General features: G+C 42.3%; 3 protein-coding genes across 3 annotated transcripts; 2 read left to right on the top strand and 1 right to left on the bottom strand.

Moving 5' to 3' along the window:
* Positions 1-360: 360 nt before the first annotated feature.
* LOC115373651 (uncharacterized) lies at positions 361-2,496 on the top strand. The gene is made up of 2 exons (XM_030072145.1): positions 361-705; positions 1,093-2,496. The coding sequence occupies exons 1-2, from the start codon at positions 616-618 to the stop codon at positions 1,606-1,608; spliced, it is 606 nt and encodes a 201-aa protein (XP_029928005.1). The 5' UTR covers positions 361-615; the 3' UTR covers positions 1,609-2,496.
* Positions 2,497-4,034: 1,538 nt separating this feature from the next.
* LOC115373789 (kinesin-like protein KIFC3) lies at positions 4,035-14,944 on the top strand. Its single transcript, XM_074933734.1, is given in 21 exon segments — positions 4,035-4,055; positions 4,057-4,094; positions 4,096-4,132; positions 4,364-4,460; positions 4,625-4,782; positions 4,935-5,196; positions 7,443-7,615; positions 8,498-8,563; positions 8,866-9,003; positions 9,111-9,308; positions 9,554-9,727; positions 10,376-10,523; positions 10,639-10,769; positions 10,892-11,003; positions 11,089-11,270; positions 11,365-11,469; positions 11,570-11,700; positions 11,791-11,911; positions 12,038-12,167; positions 12,538-12,767; positions 13,659-14,944. Coding segments are annotated over 21 exon segments (2,787 nt in total). The 3' UTR covers positions 13,794-14,944.
* An 81-nt stretch (positions 14,945-15,025) lies between these two features.
* On the bottom strand, positions 15,026-22,557 carry ccdc12 (coiled-coil domain containing 12). Its single transcript, XM_030071477.1, has 7 exons — positions 22,401-22,557; positions 19,613-19,683; positions 17,022-17,101; positions 16,842-16,903; positions 16,721-16,755; positions 16,526-16,602; positions 15,026-15,420 (listed from the first exon to the last, which is right to left on the bottom strand). Exons 1-7 carry the CDS (start codon positions 22,482-22,484, stop codon positions 15,341-15,343), a joined length of 489 nt encoding a protein of 162 aa, XP_029927337.1. The 5' UTR covers positions 22,485-22,557; the 3' UTR covers positions 15,026-15,340.
* Between the last annotated feature and the right edge of the window lie 1,322 nt (positions 22,558-23,879).

Below are 23,879 nucleotides of genomic sequence, written 5' to 3' on the forward strand. Positions count from 1 at the left end.
CCTACAGTTTCAATGTTAAGTATTTATTTAGTGCTAATAATGTGAATGCAAGAAAGTAGGGAAAACTGTACATTTAAATCTTTACAACGTGCCTGCATAACCACATGCATACGTGCTCGGAGTAACTCTTGTCTGAATAATTTTTCAAATAATTTGATTATCTTAAACAAGATCGTTACATCTCTGCTTCCTATGACTTTTTATTGATTACAAGTTCCACGCATAGACTGAATAAATTGTATACAGTCCATGGTTTCACTTATACCTGATATTTATTGTAATAGTGTGCTGTGAAGAAAATAGCCTGTAAAGAGGAAACTCGGAAGCAGGAGCTGACTGGGACAACGTGAAGGCAGCATTGGGAGCGTGCGCACTGTCCACATCCTGGTTGATCACGTGTCCAAACAAAGCGTCATCACGAGTAGTTAGCGTCTCTCTAAAGTGCAGTGTGCTCCTCTGTACTCGAGCAGCTCAAACATAATGATGAAATCCAGTCAGTGCAGTTTCTTTTAAAAACCGCAGTGTGTTGCTGTTGCAGCTAACGGCGCCGTTGGAAACAGCCTGGATGTTATTATGAGCTGAACTCTGTTCTGGTGTCTCTCCTCTTCAACATCAATGGCCACGTGCATCACAGAGTGGATAACAACATGTGCCAACATCATGTTGTCTGCCACAGCTCTGTACTCGTCCTATCAACTCTTCAAGGTAGGTGGATGGGCATGGAGAGTCAGCTTTTCCAATGCATAATCAGTTTTAACTCAGCTAACTGTGTCTGTTTGATGTTTTTGATTACTTCTGTTCAGCTTTCCAGTTTGAGTGTATTTGCTGTTGGATGTTTTGGAGCTAAAACGTGTTTAAAAAAAAAACAAAAAAACCCTAACCCTAATCAAGAATAAAGAGGGGAAGTCTACCAAAAAGAGACTACCAAAGAGTCTTGTATCAGGGCTAATAGCTGGCATGAAAGTTGGGCTTTGCAAACGTTATCCATTTTCCAGCCATGTATTACATGTGGCAGTCTCACCTTGTGGTCATGGTACTGCTTCTGCATTTTACTGCTTCGCCTCTGTCTCTGTCTCTCTCTCTGTCTCTCAGGATCACAGAGCTCCTTCAGTAGGTCTCTTTCTGCTGGGACTCTCTGCAGGACTTTGCACTCTGCGTCCCTCCAGCTCGTACCTGGCCTCCCTCCTCAGTGAAGCGGAGTGGGCCAGTGAGGTTCTGGCCCCGGCCCTCGTCTCCTTTGGCTTCCTGTGGCTTAGTGAAGACCGTAACACCGCCCACATCCTCCTGTGTGGCTCCTGCCTCTTCTTAGCCCTGTGTGACGGGCTGTCCTCTGACGCTCTCACGCTCATGACTCGCTGCCTGGTCCTGTCGTCCTTGTCCTGCTGCCTGACAGTGTGCCTGTTTTCCAGTAATGCTGTCGGGGCCCTCGGCAGCGTGGCCCTCAGTGCTCCAGTGCTTGTGGCCCCCAAGGTTGGAGCCGAGGCTGTTGTCCCGCTCCTCTCTCCAGCTGTCACCGAGTGGCTTCTGAAAGGCTCCTTGTCTGTGGGCTGTTGGGCCTCCACGCGGGGCCTTAACAAATTCCTGTTGGAAGTGAGGACTTGGGACTGAAGTGTAAGCATTCAGTGAAACAATAAAGACTTGTGTGATTAGTCATGAGCCGTGTTCACTTGTGCACTATTTGAAGAGCCGCTAACAAAGAGTGGACATAGTCAGAGATTTAATGCATTTAATTTGACTCATAAGCATTTCATGACATTTGCAAAGGAAATCTAACCAGAGGACGAGATTGTTGTGTACAAGGACTGAATACAAGCCAGAGTGAAGCCAACAAGGCTCTCTGTTATCAACGGGAGCCCCACTGACTCTGAGTCAGTGTTTTCTCTAATTTTGTGCAGCGATGGTGCTTTGGGCAATAATTCTCACTTTGCCTTACATCTGTTGTTGTTTGGGTCAAAGTTATGTTTCATGTTTCAGGTTGTTGGAAAAAAAATCATAATTAAACACTGTAACACTTACTTTAGTTCAGACAATAGTAACACTAAACTACAATGTTTATTTTAATTTCCTGTTTTCTCTTGCTGTGGTGGTGATTTCCTTGCTCTGATGATGGTGTGCCGCTCCTAGATGAATACAAGGGAAACACAGCTCAGTGAGCTTTCCAGCAAATATTATAGACATAAATAAAAGAGAATGTAATAAACACTGATACTTGAATTTAATTCTAATATCTAAAAGCTCTAACAGTTCAGTGTTATAGCTATAGTCTGTATCGAAAGCATGATTCAGCACACTGCACTCCTGTGATTAATCCTTAGTGAAATGTCTGAATTGTTGATCTAATATAATGTTTGTACATTGCACAGTATACTGACATACTGATTGCAAAAATTGTGATCATGTGATGCAAACACGACACTACAACAGTGATCCTCCGAATATGATGAATGTGCCATGGTGATGCTTATCAGGCAATTAAAAAAAATGTATTTGTTAACTTATTTTGAAGGTGCTTTATTTCCTGTGTTCACATTTCTAAGAATATCCAGCAGCCTGTTCTCACTTGAGGCCACTGACACAGGACACACATCTCTGGTAATTGTTTTAGTGTGTGAAAACACACTAGTTTCCAAAAGAGACCTCAGACTCTGGATCGTGCTTCCTCTGCAGCCTCAGCAGGACTACCATTTAAATATCTCCATTTGCCCAGACTGTTACCTCATCATGTCTGTTGATACATGATTCTATAGTCACTAAAATTAAATGCTTTAAAGCTGGCTTGGTGCACAGAGAATATTTCCATTCGTCCTCATAGTATTCTTTAGAGAGATTCTTATTGCACACTGCAGACTTTGCGTCCCTCAGAGTTGTGAGCCTCTGCCTCAGCACTTCTGCTGCAGTATACAACCGTTCATGGCTCTGTGCCCATCTCTGGGACAATGCTCTGGTCACACTTCAGAGCACAGTTGACTCGAGGCTTTCTGAACATTGTCTCTATTATTTTGATTTGCTCTTTCAACATTTTATCATCAGTATCTTTATTTTTTGTTTATAATATCATAAATAGCCACACTTTGTATTGTGTTCATATTTAAAACTTTTTAATAACAAAAACTAAAGCCTATTATGTTCACCGACTAAACATTAAGTCAGTGAAACGTGAATAAATTATTCTCATTGTTTATCTGATAAATCACTCTATTTGTGCAACTTTTTAGTGCATTAAATAAAAAAAAAAGAAAAGACCTGGTTTATATCCAGTGGTGTCCCACTGTGACACTTAACCAGATTATGGTGCTTGCACATACATAACACTGGTTACTGCTCCCCTCCATGAGAGCACACATCAGATTGGGAGCATGGCTCACCTCCTGCTCCGGCTCAGGCTGCTGGTGTCAGTTTGAACCCCGAAAACCATCCAGTCTCCATTTCCACCCCTTCACCACTGCAGAGGATTACAGAGCTGCATTGAGCATGCCCACTGCAGCTGCAGGCTGTGCATGAAGCAGAGTGGAGAGGAGGAGGAAGAGGAGGAATAGGAGGAGAAAAGGGAGGAGAGAGACGGGCTGAGGGGGAGTGACAGGAGCTGCACACTGCTGGGATGCTGTTGCAGCTCTGAGAACAAGGGCTGTGTGGCAGGACTTGTCATTGACAACACAGATGGAGCATGAGCGGGGAATACCAAGTCATGAAATGTCAGATTGTCATCACCCAAGAGGAAAGGATATGTGATGGGTAAGAAAAAGGAGATAAAAGCTATTAAGGAGAGGAGTAATAGTTAATCTGCAAGAGCCTTGGCATAAACCAACCAATATAGATTGTCATGCTAAATTTGCTTGTCACATGTAATCGTGGGTTTCTTGTCATGTGTGTAACATTCATACAGACTGTGATGTTACGTTAATAGCAGGGGGAAAAATATAAATTGTATTTTGTTCCCCTCTTTTGCTTCGATGCAGCATGAGTGGAGGTGTGAGACCGTGACTATCTTTTGCCTATTGAGTCATTTGCGGTGACTCTTGGACAGGGTGGAGGAGATGTATGCCTTCTACTCTCTTTTTAGTCTACATCTTCTACACTGTCTCAAGAAGGAGGAGGGGAAGCCTTGGAGGGGGCGTGTGGAGCCGCCTCAGAGGTAAGTCCAGCCACATCATGTCCAGCCTCAAGGGTCCTCTGTCAGGAAACGATTTTTTGCACGCAGCATGAATGCACCATCAGACAAAAAGCACTACAGTCTCTTACATTCAGGCTGTACGGATTGGTGTCATTGCCATGTGGTTGCATGCATGCCTGTGTTGTATGTGATGTATAAATATTTTTTCCCCGTGTATCACCGTCTCACCCTCATGTCTGTTGCTTTGCTCAGGAGCCAGGACATGTTTCCATGGAAACAGGGAGCAGGAGGAGATGTGGCCACACCCCCAAGATGGGAAAAAAGGCTTGTGCTAAGCTTAGTGATTCAAGTGAGTGCTTAAATACCCCTGCTGAACGTTTATATTTTGTTAAACATAATGATTATGGTATAGAATGATACAATGGTAACAGTGTGAGTTATTTCTACTGACTAACGAATGGTGGTATGAATTCCTTCACTCTTTGTTATGTGTGCATTTCACTGTCACCTTAGGCAGTAGCAGTGACAGTGATGACCTGTCTCTTAGCGACGAAGATGAGGAAAATGGCCCAGACATCCCACCATGCACTCCTCTGGCTGCCTTTCTGTCTTTCAAGCAGGAGGCTGAGAAGAGAAGGGCCTCCCAAGTGCAGCTGGAAACAGCAGGAAAGGTTGCAAAGCAGTTTCATCAACTTGACCGAGCCGCTCACATGTCTTGGGAATAGCTGCATAAATCCAGCTATTCCCCTCAGACAGGAGCCTCTGCAGTGTGCTCAATGGTTGAATGCGACAATGTGCAAACCTATACTTCTTTCTTGGCCAGTTGACAGAGTCTCCCTTGGTGGCGGTGATGTCCCACTTGCTGAGTTTTCTGGAGCAGTACTCCCACTTCCAGCAGCTGCAGCAGCAAGCCGACCAGTACAGGGTCCAACTGAAGAGGCACCGCGTCCAGCACCGCCGTCAGATGAAGGCCCTGCGAGCCTCCTACCGCCAGCGCCTCAGGGACAAGAACAGTGTCATCAGCAGCCTGGAAGACGTCATCGGCCAGCAGCAGACCCCCAGCCCACTGAGTGAGGGTGGTGAGGGTGAGAGACACAGCAGGGACAGGGGGAGGAGGTGGAGGAGGACAGAGGGGGTGGGTGAGGGTGGAAATTCACAGGTTTACATTTCCAGGAGGAGGGCTTGAGAATGATAACGAAAAAACAGAGAGAGGAGAGGTAGAGGGCATACATATACAAGCACAGCCATTCTATAAGGCAAAAGAGAGAGCAGGAAAGAGGGGGATGTGAAATGGAAATGGAGAGAAGGTGTGAATGGGTGGTGTGAAAATAGGAGCGGAGACTGACACAAGGGACTAATTGTCAGTAGATTTATGATGTAAGGCCTCAGACTGGATGAGGTCATTTAATGGATGGAGGTAAATGGATTAGGAGCATTAGAGGGAAAATATGGCAGAGATATTAAGTATATCTCCAGTGCACTGTGCATTATAGGTGATAAAGTTTTAACACTGACAGTTGGTGTAGTAATCCAGGAATTTTTATTTCTTATATAAAATATGAACAGGCTCTGAGGAGGAGGAGTGATTCATAGGTTGCAGAGGGAGTGATTTTTTCAATTTTTTTTTTTTTTTAAATTTCACCAGAGTCACTGTTGCGGAGGATAATGCACTGCTTTACATAATTCAGTGTACTATGATGTCTTGGCTATGCAATGAGATTTGTCAACCACGGCCATTCAGCAATCCGTTCTGACAGGAACAAACAGTCATCAGCAGCAGAGCAGATTGATTCGATTTATGTGGCTGATGGTGTAAATCAAGTTGTCATTAGTGATGTCATTCAGGCTAGATGAAGCAGATGTGGCTACCCATGGGGCTTTAGATGTTAGTGTCTGCTGTGTTTCAGATTTGACCAGATGGTTTCTTTGAGCCCTGAACAAAAGAGCAGACCTAGCAGCTCTTCTCTGTTACATCACTTTCCTGTGCTTTCCTGTGTGCGCATGTTAACAAGTGTGTGCAACATGATAAACTGCATGGAGCTGTAGACAGACTCCTGTCCTTAAGTGGACTGATGTAGCCTCAGTTGTTGGCAGCTCGGTGTGTGGGTGTCTTAAGTGGAGCACCTCAGGCGTCCTGCCTCTCATTAAGCACAGGATAAAGATACAAGCGTATGTGGTGAGAGGCTTAGACACTTGGTTCGTAACTCTCTGGCTCTCTGCCATGAATAAAACATAAAAAGTGCTGCTTTTCTTCCCCACAAATGCACTTACAAGCTCGGGCACATGCTAGCCTCCACGTGTACTCGTGTTGGACTATAAATATCCCGGGGACCACATCCCACTGTTACCAGGTGAAGGTTGTTTGTTTTGTTTTGTGTGATTTGCTGCTCAGGTCTGAGTTTTGGAGCAGAACTCTGCCTCTCTGATGTGCAACTTGAAGCCCGTGGTTGTTTTAGAGTCTTTATTTGGCATTTTGAACAGTAGAGACTCCATTCAGTGCTCCTTCAGCCTGAATGTAACATACTCTACCACTGCACAAGAGATCTTGAGCTTCTGATTTTTTATTAATCAAAATCAACTCTTTTTTTGCTCTATTTTAAGATGCTGTTTTAAAATTTTAAGGTGGCTCTGATGCACAGATGTAGCCACTCCTCTCTGTTGCCCTTTTCCCTTCCCTGGTATCACTTGTTTCCACTGCCTCCTGCACCTTTGTGACACAGCAAACCTGACATGGCCTGTTGATGTGATTAGCACAAAACCCTGCAGAGAAAATGCAACGTGACAGATCACTGAGAGGGAAGAAACCGATTCAAACGCTATTGGGCATGTTGCTCAGGTCTCTGTGGCTTTCTCTTAAACATTAGCAAGGTTTAGAAGGTCACTGCTTCCTGGAAATGTGAATCTTGCTCCTCCACATGGTCCAGGTTGCATGTGCAAAGTGGGAGTAATCCCTCACTACCATGAAAAGGTCTGTAAACTTGCACTTGGGACTTGAAAAAGTGAACGCTGCAACAATAATGTTAGCCTCACTGCAAAACAATGCGCCTACACGGTATGTGAAACAACCTTAAGTGCATACTGAATGTCCTTCATTAATATTTACTCATGCAGGCATTCAAGCATCCTGCTGTATTCACTCTTAACTGAGGAGGCCTACAAATAGAAAACAGGTCAAAGGATGTACAGAGGATATACGCTGACACTATTTCTGGGTGGCCTAATATGAAAATGAGTCCAGGGATGACAATGAAAAATGACTAAGGTCACTCTGCTGATGATAATGACAATGATGCAAAAGTTGATGATCCTGTTACTTTTTTATGTCACCTAGGTGACTCTAGTGCTGAGCCCAGGACACAGGCTGGGGTTCACAGGCTGGTGGAGTCTCTGCACGGTCTGCAAGGTGAGAGGAGCAAACTGAGAGGAGAGCTGCGCCTACTTCACTCTCAGCTGGAGCAGAAGGAGCAAGACCGACACTCGCGTATACAAGCTTTCCAACAGCAGGTAGTGTTGCATCTGAAGAGTTTCACTCCAAACCACTATATTTTCATTTATTCTTGAAATTGACAGTGGTAAATGTCAGTAAAAATAGCAATTTTGTAATGGCCAAATACTCCATTAAAAGTTCTGCATTCAAAGTATAGAAGTAATAGCAGTAAAGTGTACTTAAGTATGAAAAATTAAACTATTCGTTAAGAACACTGGTCCCATTCAGAGTGTTAAAATATGTATTGATGCATTAACTTGCATAGTATTTTAATGTTGTAGGCTAGCTCTAACTGCTTTATATACTGTTGGCTAGATTCAACTCTAACATGCATTATATTATATGTGCTGCATGTAAAACCTTGTTCTGCAAAGTATACAGCCAGCAGATAAATGTAGTGTAATAGGAAGTCCAATATTTCCCTCTGAAATGTACCAAACTAAAAATATAATCCCAAAAAAATGGATATACTCAAATAAAGTGTCAGTACTTCTGACACAAACTCAGAATTACATCCATCTGTCCATATATCCATTTTCCCTACATGCTTATTCTTAATCAAGGTCATGGCCGCTGGAACCTGTCCCAGCATGCACTGGGTAGAAGGCAGGAAAACACCCTTGACAGGTTGCCAGACCATCCCAGGGCTAACACATGGACAAACATACTCACGCACATTCACACCTATGGGTAGTTTAAGGTAATCAGTGTGTATTTGGATTGTGGGCAGAGCAAAATACTGAATCACATTATTTACTCATTGTACAACAAAGGATGGAGAGAAAATTATTGCATTAAATTGTGGGTCAGACATCTCTATTTTCATAAATTTTTCATTTGTATGTTGAGTATAAACTGTGTGCCTCTAAATGTCTTAACCCCTCTAATGTCTTGTGCAGATCGATGAGCTCAAGAGTTGCATTGAGGAGCGTGAGGAGGAGCTCTCCAGACTGAGAACTGCCTCTGTAAGCACTGCACGTTATTAGTTTCGTTCATCGTCATTGCACTTGGGTGTGCAAGTATTGCTCACTTTTCAAGTCATCAGCAAAGCTGCCACAATGCATTTCCACACCCGCATTCTCCCACCGACCAAAATGCCACGCTGTGAAAATGCCAGAGGAGGGTCAGCACGTCCTGGACTTCACCTTAATTGTAAATCCACAGGGAAGCAGCACTGGCTTTGTGTATATATAAGTATTCACAAAGCAAAATATCTTGTTTTGATGCATTTCTCTCTGGAATTCATTCTTATTCTGTATTTCCTCAGGGGGCCACAGACTCAGAGAAGCGTGTGCTGTGTCTGTCAGCGGAGAACGAGAGCCTCAAACAGAGTCTGAGTGTTACCCAGGGCCTCCTGCAGCAGTTGTCTGCCATCCCCTCCCATTCCAGCTCCATGCTCATCAAGGTGAGGCACTGAAAACTCGGCAGACAATGCTGCCGAGGCCCACATGACCAACTGCAAACAGAAACAACAACATATTGTAACCACTATTGATTTGTATCTTGTATTAGGAGAATGAGAACCTCCGGAGCAGAGTGCAGCAGCTAGAAACCTCACTACAACAGCGGGCTGAGCAGTTGTCGCAGCTGGAGCGTCAAAGTGAGCAAAGTGAGTGGAGGAGAGGAGAGGAGCTGAGGAAACGAGAGGAGCGAGTGAGGGAGCTGCAGCTGGAGCTGGATAGAGAGCGAGGCAGGGAGCCGGTGGTTAAGGTAATTATTATCCACAACAGCTCTGGAAATGGGTTTGAATGGTGGTGCAGTTTTTGAGCTGTCACTGTGATCATGTAATAGCTTTCAGAAGCAACCGAATTGTTCACTGACATAAAACTGCAGCTGATCACATGCTGAAATAATGAAAAAAATGCTTTGTATTTTGGGGGTATCACTCATGCATATTACCTTGTAACATGGTTTTTAGAAAAGGCAACCCTATTTGGATGTTTCCTCTCTGCCAGTATGTCACCCAGACTGTGGAGGTGGAATCACCTGCCGCAATCAAGCAGCTGAACAAGGCCAGGCAGAGGAATGAGCTGCTGTCCGAAAAGTTGTCCAATCAGAATGAGCGCTGCAAACAGCTGGAGGAACAGATCAGGAAGTCAGATGAATACAGCTGTAACCTGCAGCATAAGGTATCAAGAGACAAAATCTTGTATTACATTGTGTGTACATCTTGATTGGGAGTTTGCACCAGTTCAGCATGTATTGTTATCTCTCAGTTGTGCCCTGGATTGGGATGTACATACACACTCACACATGCAGATAAAAGAGCTGACATTCATTATGTCACTACTCACCTACAAGGATACACTGGTCAGATTTAATGTAAAATCATCATCGTCCTAACTACACAGTTCTCTATGTCAGAATTTTTCATATATACAAAAATCTTACCATTGTGTGGTAGAGGTGACCTTTATATATATATATATATATATATATATATATATATATATATATATATATATATATATATATATATATATATATATATGTATATATATACACAAGTAAATTATTTTCTGGGCTGCCAATTTTTGAATGTGCTCCAGGCATTCACAGGCTGTGCATAAATCTTAAGCTTTGGCGGCATCTAGTATTTTGACAATAATGCTTTGTAATGATGCTTAAGATCCATCAGTGCACAAATTATTTCTTTGGCTGCTGGCCACGAAGGAGCCAGGATACATTGGACAGTGGAGTTGTCCCGATGCCTGCAATTCGTAACCTGGATCAATCTAAGTGACAGATTAACTCATTATCGTGCTGATCTGCCACAGATTGCGGCCTACGAGCGAGAGATCAGCGAGCTGAAAGAGGACCTGTTAAAGGAGATTGGACACTTGGAGGAAAGGAAGGAGGAAGCTGTGAGGGCAGCAGCCACCTGCTCAGCAGAACATTTCCAGAACCTGCAGGACCAGTTCTTTAGTGAGTTATACCAAAGAGTTATAATTCTCTAAGAAATTGGCCTTGGCTTCTGCACAGGAAATAATCATTTTATGCTGTTTGAACATGATGATCCATGCGTTTTTATCCTTGGCAGGCTTGCAGAAGCGTCTTACAGCACTTCCTCCAACCCTTCGCTCCATGAAGACAGACTACACCAGCCTGAGGAGCCAGGTCCGAAACTTCTCTGAGTTCTACGGAGCAGCTATCAGTGAGGCCAAGAAACAGGTTAGCACCCTCAGTGTTGCGTCATGACACTTGTATGACAGCTTTGACCAAAGTGACAAATCTGTGGCAATGCAAACAGCACAGGAAATTGTACCGACGAGTTTTCACTGTGTTGACAATAGATTTCTGCAGCTATCAGTGAAATGTCTGAGGCCAACAAAGATCTTCTGGAGAAGTATAGGAAGGAAGTTGCACTGCGCAGGAAGTACCACGAGCAGCTGGTGGAGCTCAAAGGTATAGATCGAAGAAGGAATGAAATCCAAAGTCAAATGCAACACATAAACTCTGTAAGTGAACCAGCTGGTCCCTCTGTTTGTAGGCAACATCCGCGTGCTGTGTCGTGTGAAGCCTGTGCTGAAGGAGGACCAGCATGAGGAAGGTCAGGCTGTGGTGGTGACCACAGACCCCAACAATGAGTCTTCTCTTACTGTGATAAACAAGGGAAAGGGTCGTGTCTTTGATTTGGACAAGGTCTTTCACCCTCAGGCCACACAAGAAGAGGTATTGAAACTGAACAGTGTATTAAGATAATAGTCTTACATTCATGCTAGTCACCAGAACTCTAACCTTTTTTTTTTTTTTTTATTTCCCTCAGGTTTTTCAGGAGATTGAGCCTCTCGTGACGTCCTGCATTGATGGCTATCATGTCTGCATATTTGCCTATGGACAGACTGGCTCTGGGAAGACCTACACCATGGAGGTATACTCGAGATTTACTGGCATTTGTAGCATTATTGTAGCTATATGTAGGCTGTAGGCTCAGTGTTGCATTCTAGTAACTCGTCCTATTTGATTTCTAGGGCACTGTGGAGAACCCAGGCATCAACCAGCGAGCCCTGAAACACCTCTTCAGTGAGATTGAAGACAGGAAAGACATGTGGTCTTACACTGTCACCGTCAGCTCTGTGGAGATCTACAACGAGGTGCTAAGGTATGGAGTGCTCTGCTTTTAGCGGTTGCCTGGGTTTATTGTTACTGGACAACGATTGTGGGATTGTGTCAGCTGTATTTTGTTTTACAGGGACCTGCTCAGTAAGGATGGTGAAAAACTGGATATAAAGATCAACCCAGATGGGACAGGACAGCTGCATGTTCCAGGCCTCAGGATCATCGAGGTCAAGAGCTTTCAGCACATCAAGAAGGTGACAGATGTTTGTTCACTTTGTTTTAAACAGACCATAGGAGACTAATATAATGAATCAGTAATATAATGATCAGTAGAACAGAAATCATTAACCTTTACGCTGATTCCTCTTGTGTTTGTTAAGATTTTAGCGACAGCCCGTCGGAACAGGATCACCTTTGGCACTCAGATGAACCAGCACAGCTCCCGCTCGCACGCTTTGCTCTGTATAACTGTACTGGGCACTGATTTGGCCAGTGGGGCCAAAACCACAGGTAAATTACGCTTTCATGCTCTCGTCTTAGGAGGAAAGTGTCCCGAATGCCCCTCAGAAACAGCCACTGTAGGTTCAAATAAATCCGATACGGCATCCCTCAGTGAATCCCTTTTTAAGCTGGATGGGCAGCCTAGCTACTTGTCAAAAGCCTGTCAGCTGAATCAAAAGCAGTCCTGCCCAAGGGATGCAGCTATAAATATCTGTATTCTTTTGACAGTAGCAAAGCTGAGAAAGTGAAGGAGCAGGGAAAACACAGGAGAGAAAGATCTAAGAAAATTGCATTCGATGCTAGGAGGAGCACATGTGGGCCCGTAGATGAAGGTCTTCACTGATTCACCATCACAAGGAACTTCCTTTTCTTTTCTCAGGCAAGTTGAACTTGGTGGATCTGGCTGGCTCAGAGAGGGTGTGGAAGTCTGGTGCTGAGGGAGAAAGGCTGAAGGAGGCCCAGAATATTAACCGATCCCTCCTGGCACTGGGGGATGTGATCCAGGCCCTGAGGGGTCGGCAGACTCACATCCCTTTCAGGAACTCCCGCCTTACGTACCTGCTACAGGACTCGTTGGGCAAAGGCAATAAGACAGCCATGGTGGTGCAGGTAAGCTTGCCACTCCAGTAGCTATAGACTTATGAACCTCTGCAGACAGGTGACAAATTAAAGGAACAGCCCACATGAAATGTCTAAATAAGGTTTTGGGCCACCAGAACAGCTTCAATGACTACAAAGACCATAGTGCACGATTTACATTTTCATCCTCATCAGACCATTCAGTGAGCCTTTGTGCCTGAATATGGGGTTGTGGTCATCCTGGAAGAGACCACTCCTATCAGGATAGAAATGTTTCATATTGGATAATGGTAATCATTCAGAGTAACTTTGTAATGATTCAGAGTGACCCTTGGAGCCACACCATGCCATGAAAATGCCCCCTACAGCATAACAGAGCCAGACCCCCTCACTGTGGTGGCCCAGCATTCAGGCCTGTAGTGTTTTTGTGGCATACACCCATTTGTCCAGAATATAGTGAAGAGTGACTCATCTAATCATTTTTTTCCACATCTCTGTAGACCGGTGCTTATGGTTTTTGCACCCTTTAATCTCTCATATGTGCACTTGTCTGTGTAATGAGGGGTTTATGCACTGCGGCCACCCTGTAGTATCCCTGTCAGTGTACTGTTTCTTTTGGAAGAATGGTGCTCCATCCCTTCAGTACAGCTCAAGAGACTGAAGCTGTCTGGCTGCTTGTAGTGGCACAAAACCTTACTAAGATCAGTCTCCTAATGAGCAAGCCTGATGAAGAAACACAAAAAGCATGTTGCTAACCATGTTTTTTACTTGCAAAATATGTAGAAATAAATAATATATTGATCAAGTGGGTCTAGAGCTTCGGTGGTGTGCGGCAAGATTTTGCAAGACTGTTTTTTTTTCTTTGTCACCAGTCTGTATGTGATCCTTGTTGTAATCCTTTTTTTTATTATTGTACTCAAGGTGTCTGCTCTGGAGAGAAATGTGGGAGAGACGTTGTGTTCGCTGAAGTTTGCCCAAAGGGTGTGCAAGGTGGAACTGGGTCCTGCAGCCAGGAAGATTGAATCTGGTGGAGGACAGTGCGACTCACAGACTTGATGCAGTCACTTCCTGCTCCCAGTGATCACTATGATTCCACAGACACATACATGGCCAACCAAACCGGACTTCAACATCTACCCTACTGACCAGTAATTAAGCTACCAGCTGAATTGAACTCTGATCAAGGGCTATAGCTATGGAGGTGTATGAGGCTTCAGGATTGCCATTCCACGATGGGCATAACTGAAATTAATTATTGAGAATATTGGATTCATCCTGGCCATTTTCTGTCCTTGCCAAATAATAGCCCTTTGTGATTAGCCAGTCTGCATGCAGCAGTATTTTTTTCTTCCACACTGAGTGCCAAGACAAATTCTGCCTCACCCATGACACTCGATGCTTCCTTGAACCTCTGCTGTTTCTTTTGACTGAAATACCAAAATGCAGGAGTAACCATCATGTGTCACTTGAGGCATTCCTCACTGACCATCACATTTAAAACAGCATCATGCTCAAGTAAGGCCAGCAAGAGACTGGCACCATAATATCAACACTTCAGTTTGCGCTTCTACAGTATTAATCATCCTGCTATCGATGTCTGTGGTTGTGTGAGCTGCAATTCCAATACTGCATATTTCGAAGGTTGTAGTGCGTAGGAGAATCTGATTGTTGTACTATGGGCTCTTAACGTTTTCACTGACACTGAAGTCACATGTATTTTACGTGTAGGTTTTGTGAAGTTTTGAAGAGCTGTATTTGAATGTTGTCTCTTTCTCCTCTAAGAGCCTGGGTGGTAATTTGCCTTTTGAGAAAAGAGGAAAGCTGTTGAAGGGAGACAGTGGCCTTATGTTACAGTAGTAATATAACAAGCTGTGCAATTTCCTCCTTAATGGGGAGACAGTTGGGCCTATGTGGACAGAGGATGCACTTTATTGTGAAAGACTTGTGTGTGCTTCTTAGAACAGCTATTTAGGTGCTTATGATAGATATCACTAGTCAATATCATACCAAAAACAGCTTCATTGTTATCTGTTCATCATTGTTGTTCCTCTATTTCTATCTAAATTTGGTCAATACTGGATCAAATGTAACTTTTGATTCAATAGAGTAGCAAGAAATTAATGTTGCAGTAAATAATGAGTGCATTGGGGTCACTTAATGATTATTACTGTAGGTAGTGAATTTTCAGATGATTTTCTGAATAAATAAGACTTGAAAAATAAAAGATCTTTTCTGTTACAAGATGCTAACTGAATAAAATGACCTATAAAAATAATCACAGGCACTGGGAAAAATCAAAATAATTTTACTTGAAAATATAAAACATTACAAGAAGAAGATACTGAGATGTGTGTACCACTACAGTCACATGTAGGTCTACAAAACAATGACACGTATTGGTACGACTCACAGTGGAAATACAAAAATCTGGTGATGAGAAGGTGATACAGAAAACATAGATTCACGCTGTAGCTATGAAACCAACTATTGCAGTTTCCTCTGAGTGTCCGACACAGATGGAGCTGTACAGCAGGAAGCCAGTGGATCCAGGCCATTGGCATTACACTCACATGCCATAGTTTGTTTACAGTTGCATCCTGGGTTCAGTCGGAGTCTCCCTCTGCTACTCCCACCGCTCCCACCGCTCCAGCCAACTCTTCCTCACTGCCTCGCAGGCGGTCCCCTAGACACACACACAGACACTCGCTGTAAATCTGTTTCATTACTGTGAATCCTTCAATCACAAGATACATGTACACACATATACACAGTGTAACCTGGCTACTAACCATACTCTGGTTTAGGTCTTATGTGAGTTACGGTGTTTACATAAACCACTGATACACTGCGGGCTACAGCCCCTGGTACTTTGAATAAACTATTTACCAGAATATTCCTGTCCATTTGTGGTGTCCAGCCTGCAAATGGGGTGATTCACTAGCAAAAAATATGAAAAGCAGCTGCTACCATCCACCCTTTCTCTATTTGACTGAGCTTACGTCTATGCAGGGGAAACAAATAATCATCCCTGTAGTAAAGGCAACCACAAAGGAAATGAGTAAGATGTTTACATGCTGCTGAAACCTTACATGGGAGCGTGCCAGGCATCTTAACCGGGTTACTGTGACCAAATTGTGTTGTTTACACAACCCAAAACAAGATTACCTAACTTTAACTGGTTTAAATGGAAGTGCTTAACCAATAACAATTTAGATAATCAATTAATTAATTTAGTCAGTTACATAGTTTAAAAAGCAAGCATTTGCTGGGTTATAGCTTCACAAATGCTAAGATTTAGTTCATTTCCATGTAAAAGTTTTCATATCATAAAAGCAGGTTTTCTTGGGCTGCTGGTCAAACTATGTAGTCAATTTTAAGACATCACTTAGGATTCTGGTAATTTATTTTATCATTATTTTGCCATTTCAGGGGTAAAAGGATTAATTAGTTGATTTAAAATACAACTAATAGATAAATAAACAATGAAAATAAACATTACATGGAACTCTTGGTCCATATAAACATAGCATTGAAACTGAGGGAAACCACAGTTTGATTTTACAGTTCAGCCTGTTTTGATTTCTGCTGAAAGTGCAGGCCTATTTTTAGAATGTGGATCATACATCAATGGAGGAATCACATCATTGATGTTATCGGGTGCCTTCAAGCCTCCTTGGAGTCTGGAATCCACAAAGCAATTAGCCTAATAATTCATGCTCGGGCGTGTTCATGGTGATGTCAGGGAAAGCCAATGACAACAGGCCAAACATCAAATAAGCAATACTAACGGATGAGTTCGGCGATGGCTCTCTGTGTTCTCCTCTCCAACTTCTCCAGTTTCTTCGCCACATCACGCTTAAGATCCCTGTGTTCAGAATCACAATGTCAAGATAGACATAAAAGACAAAATGTATCGAGTTAAAAGGATACACAATACAGTTCTGACACATCAACAAAGAAAACAATCTTCAAAAAGTTCTTACCAGTCTGGTTTTCTTGGGGCAAGGTTTGCCAAATCCTGAAGAAAGAAGACAGCTGAACATGTCAAACACTGACAATCACTAAAGCAAAGAAAATAACATTTAATCTAAAGGCAGTACTAACCACTTCTTCAATGATGGGCTCTGGATTGGCTGCTTCTAACTGGTCTCTTACTTTATCCTCCACTGAAAACAAAGAGAAGTCATTGTGATATGATAAAGGTGGTGGGTGGCATTTATGGCATTATTGTTTTTTCTATTAGTGCAGCCAGAGCTTAATTGCACATTTGCTAAGTGTTCTCACCTGATGCAGGTTTGGCTTTGGGCACCTGTCTCTCCTTCAGCTCTTCATCCTCTGGGGTGTAGTTCCTCAGCTTGAGCTCTCTGAGGACAGAAGGAAAGACATTACTGCTAAAGTTTTGGCAAGAGTGATGCATTTACACGGGTGGTATTAATAACATATTAATAACATCTACATGCTGAAAGCTCACTCTCTCTCTCGCTCTCTCTCACACACACACATATGAACACACTAATCTCCAAGAGGTGGCAGTGTAGGCAAATATATTCCATCAGAGATTAAGGGACAGACAAAAAAGACCATCTGCAAACCCTACACAGCTGCACATCAAGTGTCTAGGGAGGGTTGTTCGTACTTGGAAACTGGGAATAATGTCCCCCTTTATTCGTGTGAACACATCTGATTAGCATGTTCCACCTGCTCCGAGGGATAGACTTGAGGAGAGCAGCAAACAGCTGAGGAATGCTTTCCTTGGAGCTGAATTATGCTATCATTCAGCAAGTCTCCCTTCTGAACAAAATTCTTGGCAAGCTTGGCTGACATGTCAGTATGTTGGGCCCTGAGTTCAGAGACAGAGGGAAACTACAGTCACAGGGCAAATTGTGTCATGGACCACAAGAAAGATCAGCTGTGAGCTGAGCATAGATTTGAGATGAAACTACAGAAGGAATGCTCCACACACATTTATCATACCCATGCTGCCCAACAGCAGACAGACCGCTGCCTTGTATGGGTATGGGCAGGGATGCTGATCATGTTCTGCCTTGGACTGAGTGCAGTCCAGCCTCACGACTCACATCTCACTCTGCTGCCGATATCGCTTCTACGGAGGCTGTTTTACTGCTGCACGCTTCATCTCAAATTAAATTCTTATGCCACTAAGGCTGTCCTTGAAACCACCTGCCATCAAACTTCTGCACACCCTCTGTGCTACCAAATTTTTTAAAACACTGCTGCTGTCAGTAGACACAGTACAGACATTTCTATAATCACAGTTTATCATCTTTTTTTGGCAATCAAATTTTTATCCATTTTTAAATCAAGTGCCAAAATAAACAATACATTAACAAAAGTTTGATAAACTAAAATGTGAGTTTTTATCGTCTTTTGAAAGCATCATATTGTGCTGAAATAGTGATAGACTTGACACACAATTCTGATGTCTAACTTAATGATTAAAAGCAAATACTAACTAAAACCTCTAAAATAATGAGATCTGAAAAACTTGTATTGTACTTTTTATTGCCATGCAGTTATCTAATGCGATGACCATCAACTTGATTATTTAATGTGATTTTGCAGCTTAGCGGGCACTAATATATTGATATAGTTACTTTGACCGCATCAACCAACCCTGACTACTCAATAAAATCTAAACAGTGACGGACTTTGTATTGAGTGTGCATCCTAAAAAACTGGATGCTAAAACTGATGTGTGTGTACTGTTTCTGGCCTCCACGGTTGACATCATAACTTTATTCATGACTGTCTCTTGGTTTGATTTGTCCAAACTTTAAGTGTGTTTATAAATTTCTACTTCAAGTGCACTGTGGCATCAAAGGGGACCATTCATAAATTCAGAGCACTGACACAAGCGGTGCCCTCTCAAAATGTTTACAGTGTACTCTGCCTGAGGGGGAGGAGCGGTGGAGTGTTCAAATGTTTACACTGGTATCGAGCTACCTGGCTCATTCCTGCTCACCGCAGTAAAAATAACTCCTCCAGATGTTTCTGCTCAGCCGTTCAACTCGTTAATGTCAGGGGGTAATTACCTATCTATCTATCTAATTATTGTTTGCTGTGGAACTTGAGTGCCATTTTTAAAATGACAACTATCAGATCCCCCTCATGCATATGGTTCATTAGTTTAACCTCTTGACTCTGTGGTTCCTTCAGTCATTTAAATGGGAATATATTTATGATAAACATGTTGACCACACCAATCCTCACATTCTTTCATACAATAGTTTGGCAATCTGATCTCCCATGCAATTTTAATGTTTGTCACAAGATACATTACACTCACACTCTGCTACAGATGTGCGCTTTGGATTAGCAAAACATCTCCTACAATCAAGCATAACACTGATCGATTCTCTTCACAGATAATCTTCTAGGTTAGGCTTATAAACTCTGCAGCTTTGTCTGTTTTCATGTGAGAGTCCTGTTAGACTAGAGGGAGTGCCACTGAGTGCCGTCACTTGCAGTCATTAAACATAAACAATGGAAAAAGGTCCTGCAGGACAGGAAAGATGGCTGCTGCTTCCTACTGACTAAGACAGAGTCGAGAAAGCTGCAGGATATTTGAGCAGCTAATAGCACTGGGCTGTGATCCGGCCCAGTGTAAACACCGTGCCTTGAGACCTGCATGAGGAAATTCACTTTGTTACAAGAAGATGGTGTTCAGATAGAGGGCAGATAATGCTCTGGTGATGTACATTCATATCAGTTTCAGTTCCTTTTTTGTGGGCAAAACAAAAAGAAAAAAGCCAGCATATAGGGCAGACAACAGTATGCAACAGCTGGTGTAAACATTTGATATCACTGAACAAAATTAAAATAATAAGATACATTTCTGTGTATTATGAACCAACCTGTGTCTTACTTCTTCGTTTTCCTCTGCCAGAGCTTTCTTCCTGTCAGGCTCCCCATCGTCCTCTCGCCCCTGTTAGACAACCAGCACACCACCATTAAAATAACTTGCACTTACAGCAGCTTTATTATCCCACAGTAAAACATAATGCTTTGTCAAAGGAATGAACGCAATCAGCACAGATTAACAATATGTATACTATCATAATAATCAAAGATGCTAAAAAAATGAACTCACTGGGTTGCACTTACACACGAGTGTAGCATTTGCATTGGCAAACAAAAACACAAAAATAGCACGTCTGTGTACTGTGTGGACACATCATTTGGGAGTCAAATGGAAAATTTACATTTTGAATATGTGTATTTCTGACATTTTACTATAATTAAAGAAGAATACCAGCTTTGGGGACTGCATTTAATTTTAGAAAAAACAAAACAAAACAAAACAAAACAAAACAAAACAAAACAAAACATCTGAGTTGAGCATTAAGGCTCAAAGTAAACACAAATTACATTGAGAAAGACTGAGGCTGCAATTACACAAAATTGCTATGCTAGTTATTGAGGATGACGATTCCAAATATTAAGTAGGAATACAATATTGTGAACTCTGTTGTGTAGATATGTTAATACAACGTACTGCGGCTACTACTACGAATAATAATAATAATGATATTAATAATAACAGAAACACCACATTCAGTTTTAATAACCACATTAATATTGAAGCCCAACTTTTTCAACACGTAAAATCTAATTTTTCCTGCACAAACACAGCATTTCAGACATAAGGACAGCATTCGCTTGTAAACAATGAGGAGAATGAATTCCAAAATGCTTGCAGAAATTTAGAAAAAAATATTTGCCCCAAGTGAGAAGCTTTAACAAAAGGTCACGAGCCCGTCCCGCCTTGCATTTTCCTGGAGAAGTTTCCTGTTCACCTGCTAGAACAATTCAGCGGACTTGCTCATTCTTGAAGTACAGTACAAAAGGAAAACAATCCCATGCTACAGGAATGTCAACAGTCGTTTATCAAACACTGCTTGCCGAGCCAACACACTTCTGTTCAGCACCAGCTTAGTCAAACACGGTTGAGGACATTCTGCTCTAACTGCCAAAACAGTGGCCTGCACATGAAACAGGGCTTCCTGTTGCAAGGAGAATGAATAATCAAAACTAGGGGGATTCTCAATGTGGAGCCAAAATAAAAGCTTGAAGTTTAACTAATCCACTGAGAGGTTTTAGCCAACTCTCCATGACAACACAGAGGGCCTTCTGAGGAGCACTGCTACAATATTTAGGTCAAGATTCAACACCCACAACTAAAGCATGGTGTAGAAGTGAACAGGTTACCAGAGAGGCCGAGCTCGTTTCAGCGGTTTGAAAAGACTGAGTGGTTCCAGCTGCAATTACACTAACGCATGCATGAACATCATTATGGTAATTTTCCACACGTGTTCTGCAAAGAGTTGACCGTGGTGTTAAATTCCATGGCTGCTTCATGACTGTCCATAACTAAGTTGGAGTGCTTCCATGGCCTAAATACATTAATCCCTTCATGGTTTCTCAATGTTGTTTTGCAGCTCAGAAATGTGCTAGAGGGTAAGAAGTCTGGTTTCCACTATAGCCACGTTTGCTCGGCAGAAAAACACACACTATTTTTTGTGTCACAAAAAAAAAAAAAAAAAAAATTTACTTTTATGTAAAGTGAACCATTTGTTAAAAATAATCACTGATACTGTCTCACTTCCCTAAAGAATTAATCAACTTCTCTGACCTCTCTGTCTGGAGTACACCTCTGAAAAACCAGCAACAATACAGGAATTACTTAAGCAATAGGGATCCTGTATGTATCACATGTGCTGAACACATGACTGGTTATATTAAGAGTTGTTTATGTACTTGAACATGTAACATAATAACAAACAAACAGACCAATAAATAAACAAAATCACAATATAAATGTACCTGCAGGCACCTGCATTGTTAGTCACTCTAGGTAAAAAAAACAAAAAAAAAAACAATGTCAGCTATGGGAATGGAAGCAGCGATCAGATCCGTCAAGTATCTCTGGTTAGAAAGGTCTATAGAGGGGAAAATAGGATTTGGCCTGTGGACCTGAAAACTAGTGCCGACCATCAAAACTGTTCAAATAAAAAGTGAAAACAACTCAGATCAATAGTTAGAAAGTTTTAACCAATGGCACCTGACTAAATACATAATTCACTTAACCATATATGATTTACTCGCTGGCTGGTTAGTCAGACTCTTCTCACTCTTCTTCTCTCTCGTATCACACCTCACAAATATTATAAATAATAAACAAAACTGGGGGATTCTCAAAGTGGAGCCAAAATAAAAGCTTGAAGTTTAACTAACCCACTGAGAGGTATTCTTTATTCTCATATCACACCTAACAGATATTATAAATCACTGAGTATGAAACGCGCTGGTGTGAAACAGTGAGTTCATTCACTGAGATATTAGCATGATGCTAACTAGTGGCATGTGTTTACATAAGCTATGCTAGGTAGCTTTGGAAATTAGCTGCTGCCACAAACCAGACAAGCCGCAACCACAAACGGGTTAAGTGTACATTTTAATTAGCAGGTATTTAATTAGAAATAACGAATATTAACATCAGCGAAGTTTAGGATGAGTTAGCTAACTAACAGGCTAACGTTAGCTAGCTGCTTACCTTAGCTACACACCACACACAATCATATGTGGTATCCTCCTAGCTGTGGTTCATTTATCGCAGCAACAATGACCAATAATCACATTTACCTGAAGCTGTCTGTTTTTTAGTGCCTTCAGCCTCTCTTTTCTCCTCAGGGCTTGCTCCTGTAGTGACCCAACATTTTGCTCCATGTTTACCTCGCTGCTGCTCCGTTCTCTCTGAAATCCATTAGCGGGCCTGCCGAGGGAGAGCAAGCGAGCGCCGAGCACATCGATTGAAACGGCCTGTTGCCTGATCTTGTGATATCACTGGGCCTGTGTTGTGTCTGAAAAGTCGCTTTGAGAACTGAATAACCATCTCCACTGAACCTACCATCTCATTAGCGAATACAACAGCATATTTTAGAATAAATAACAGACTTTTCATTATTATTATTGTTATCTTTTTTTTAATTCCCAAAATATAGACCAGCAAATAGCTCTTTTATGTGGGACAGGTTGCACAAACACTTTAAAGTATCTTCTGCTTGACCTCCATGATCAGCAGCTCATATTTCTGAATTAATACGACAGCATATGTGTTGTTAATATGGATTATCAGGGATAGCAGTGCCGCACGGGACAGAGTGGCACAGTGTCGTCTCCTCGGTGGCACACAGAGGGCCACACACACACACACACACACACACACACACACACACACACACACTGCGAGGTCCTGGTATGGAATGTAGGCCATTGCCATGGCGATACAGCTGCCTCGAGCTCCTCTCTTACCATCCTTCCTTTGACCATCATTACTCAGTGACAAAGCAATCATGTGCACTACAATATAAGTCAGACTTGTAATCAATAAATGAGCAACATGTAACTCTACAGCAAATGTGGGTGGGACACAAAACTACAGGCACTGACAGTTGTAGCGCCACCATAAGAAATAGAAAAAGATTATACTACAAATTATTACCAAGTCACTACAGCGTCACTATTAAGGATTATGGACACACTTTAAATCAATAGGATTATTGATTATGACGATTCTAGAGATAAGTGATGTGCAAAATAGGGCAAAGATCTGGACCTGAGTGATTCACAACTTGTAGAAAACTGCTGAATGTTTTTTTTTTTTTTTTTTAAACCGCTTTTTTAATCAACTAAGCTGAGTAAATTTGTTGCAAAGTACGTGACCACAAACGTTATATCTCTCTCAGCCCCATGGTCACAAGAGTTTATTGATTTGTTTATCATTTATAGGTATTTTGCATAATTTAACAGCTTAATTTGTCAGCCTATATTTGAATGCATGCAGAGAGTTGTTATAAACTTTGCAGGAGCCTGTCTGTCGTGTGCGCCTCTCTCTCTCTCTCTCTCTCTCTCTCTCTCTCTCTCTCTCTCTCTCTCTCTCTCTCTCTCTCTCTCTCTCTCTCTCTCTCTGAGTCCTCTGCCGGGTCTTGTGTCTTTAAGAACATCAGGCTACCTGTGATCATAATCTCCAGTCCAACTCCACAGTGCGTTTTTACTTGTCAAGTGTCAGGCATGAGTTGATGGTTTCGCACACATTATCCCGACACAGGTCCATGTGTGGAG

This window comes from Myripristis murdjan, chromosome 16 (genome assembly GCF_902150065.1).
Source record: "Myripristis murdjan chromosome 16, fMyrMur1.1, whole genome shotgun sequence".
NCBI classification, from domain to species: Eukaryota; Metazoa; Chordata; class Actinopteri; order Holocentriformes; family Holocentridae; genus Myripristis; species Myripristis murdjan.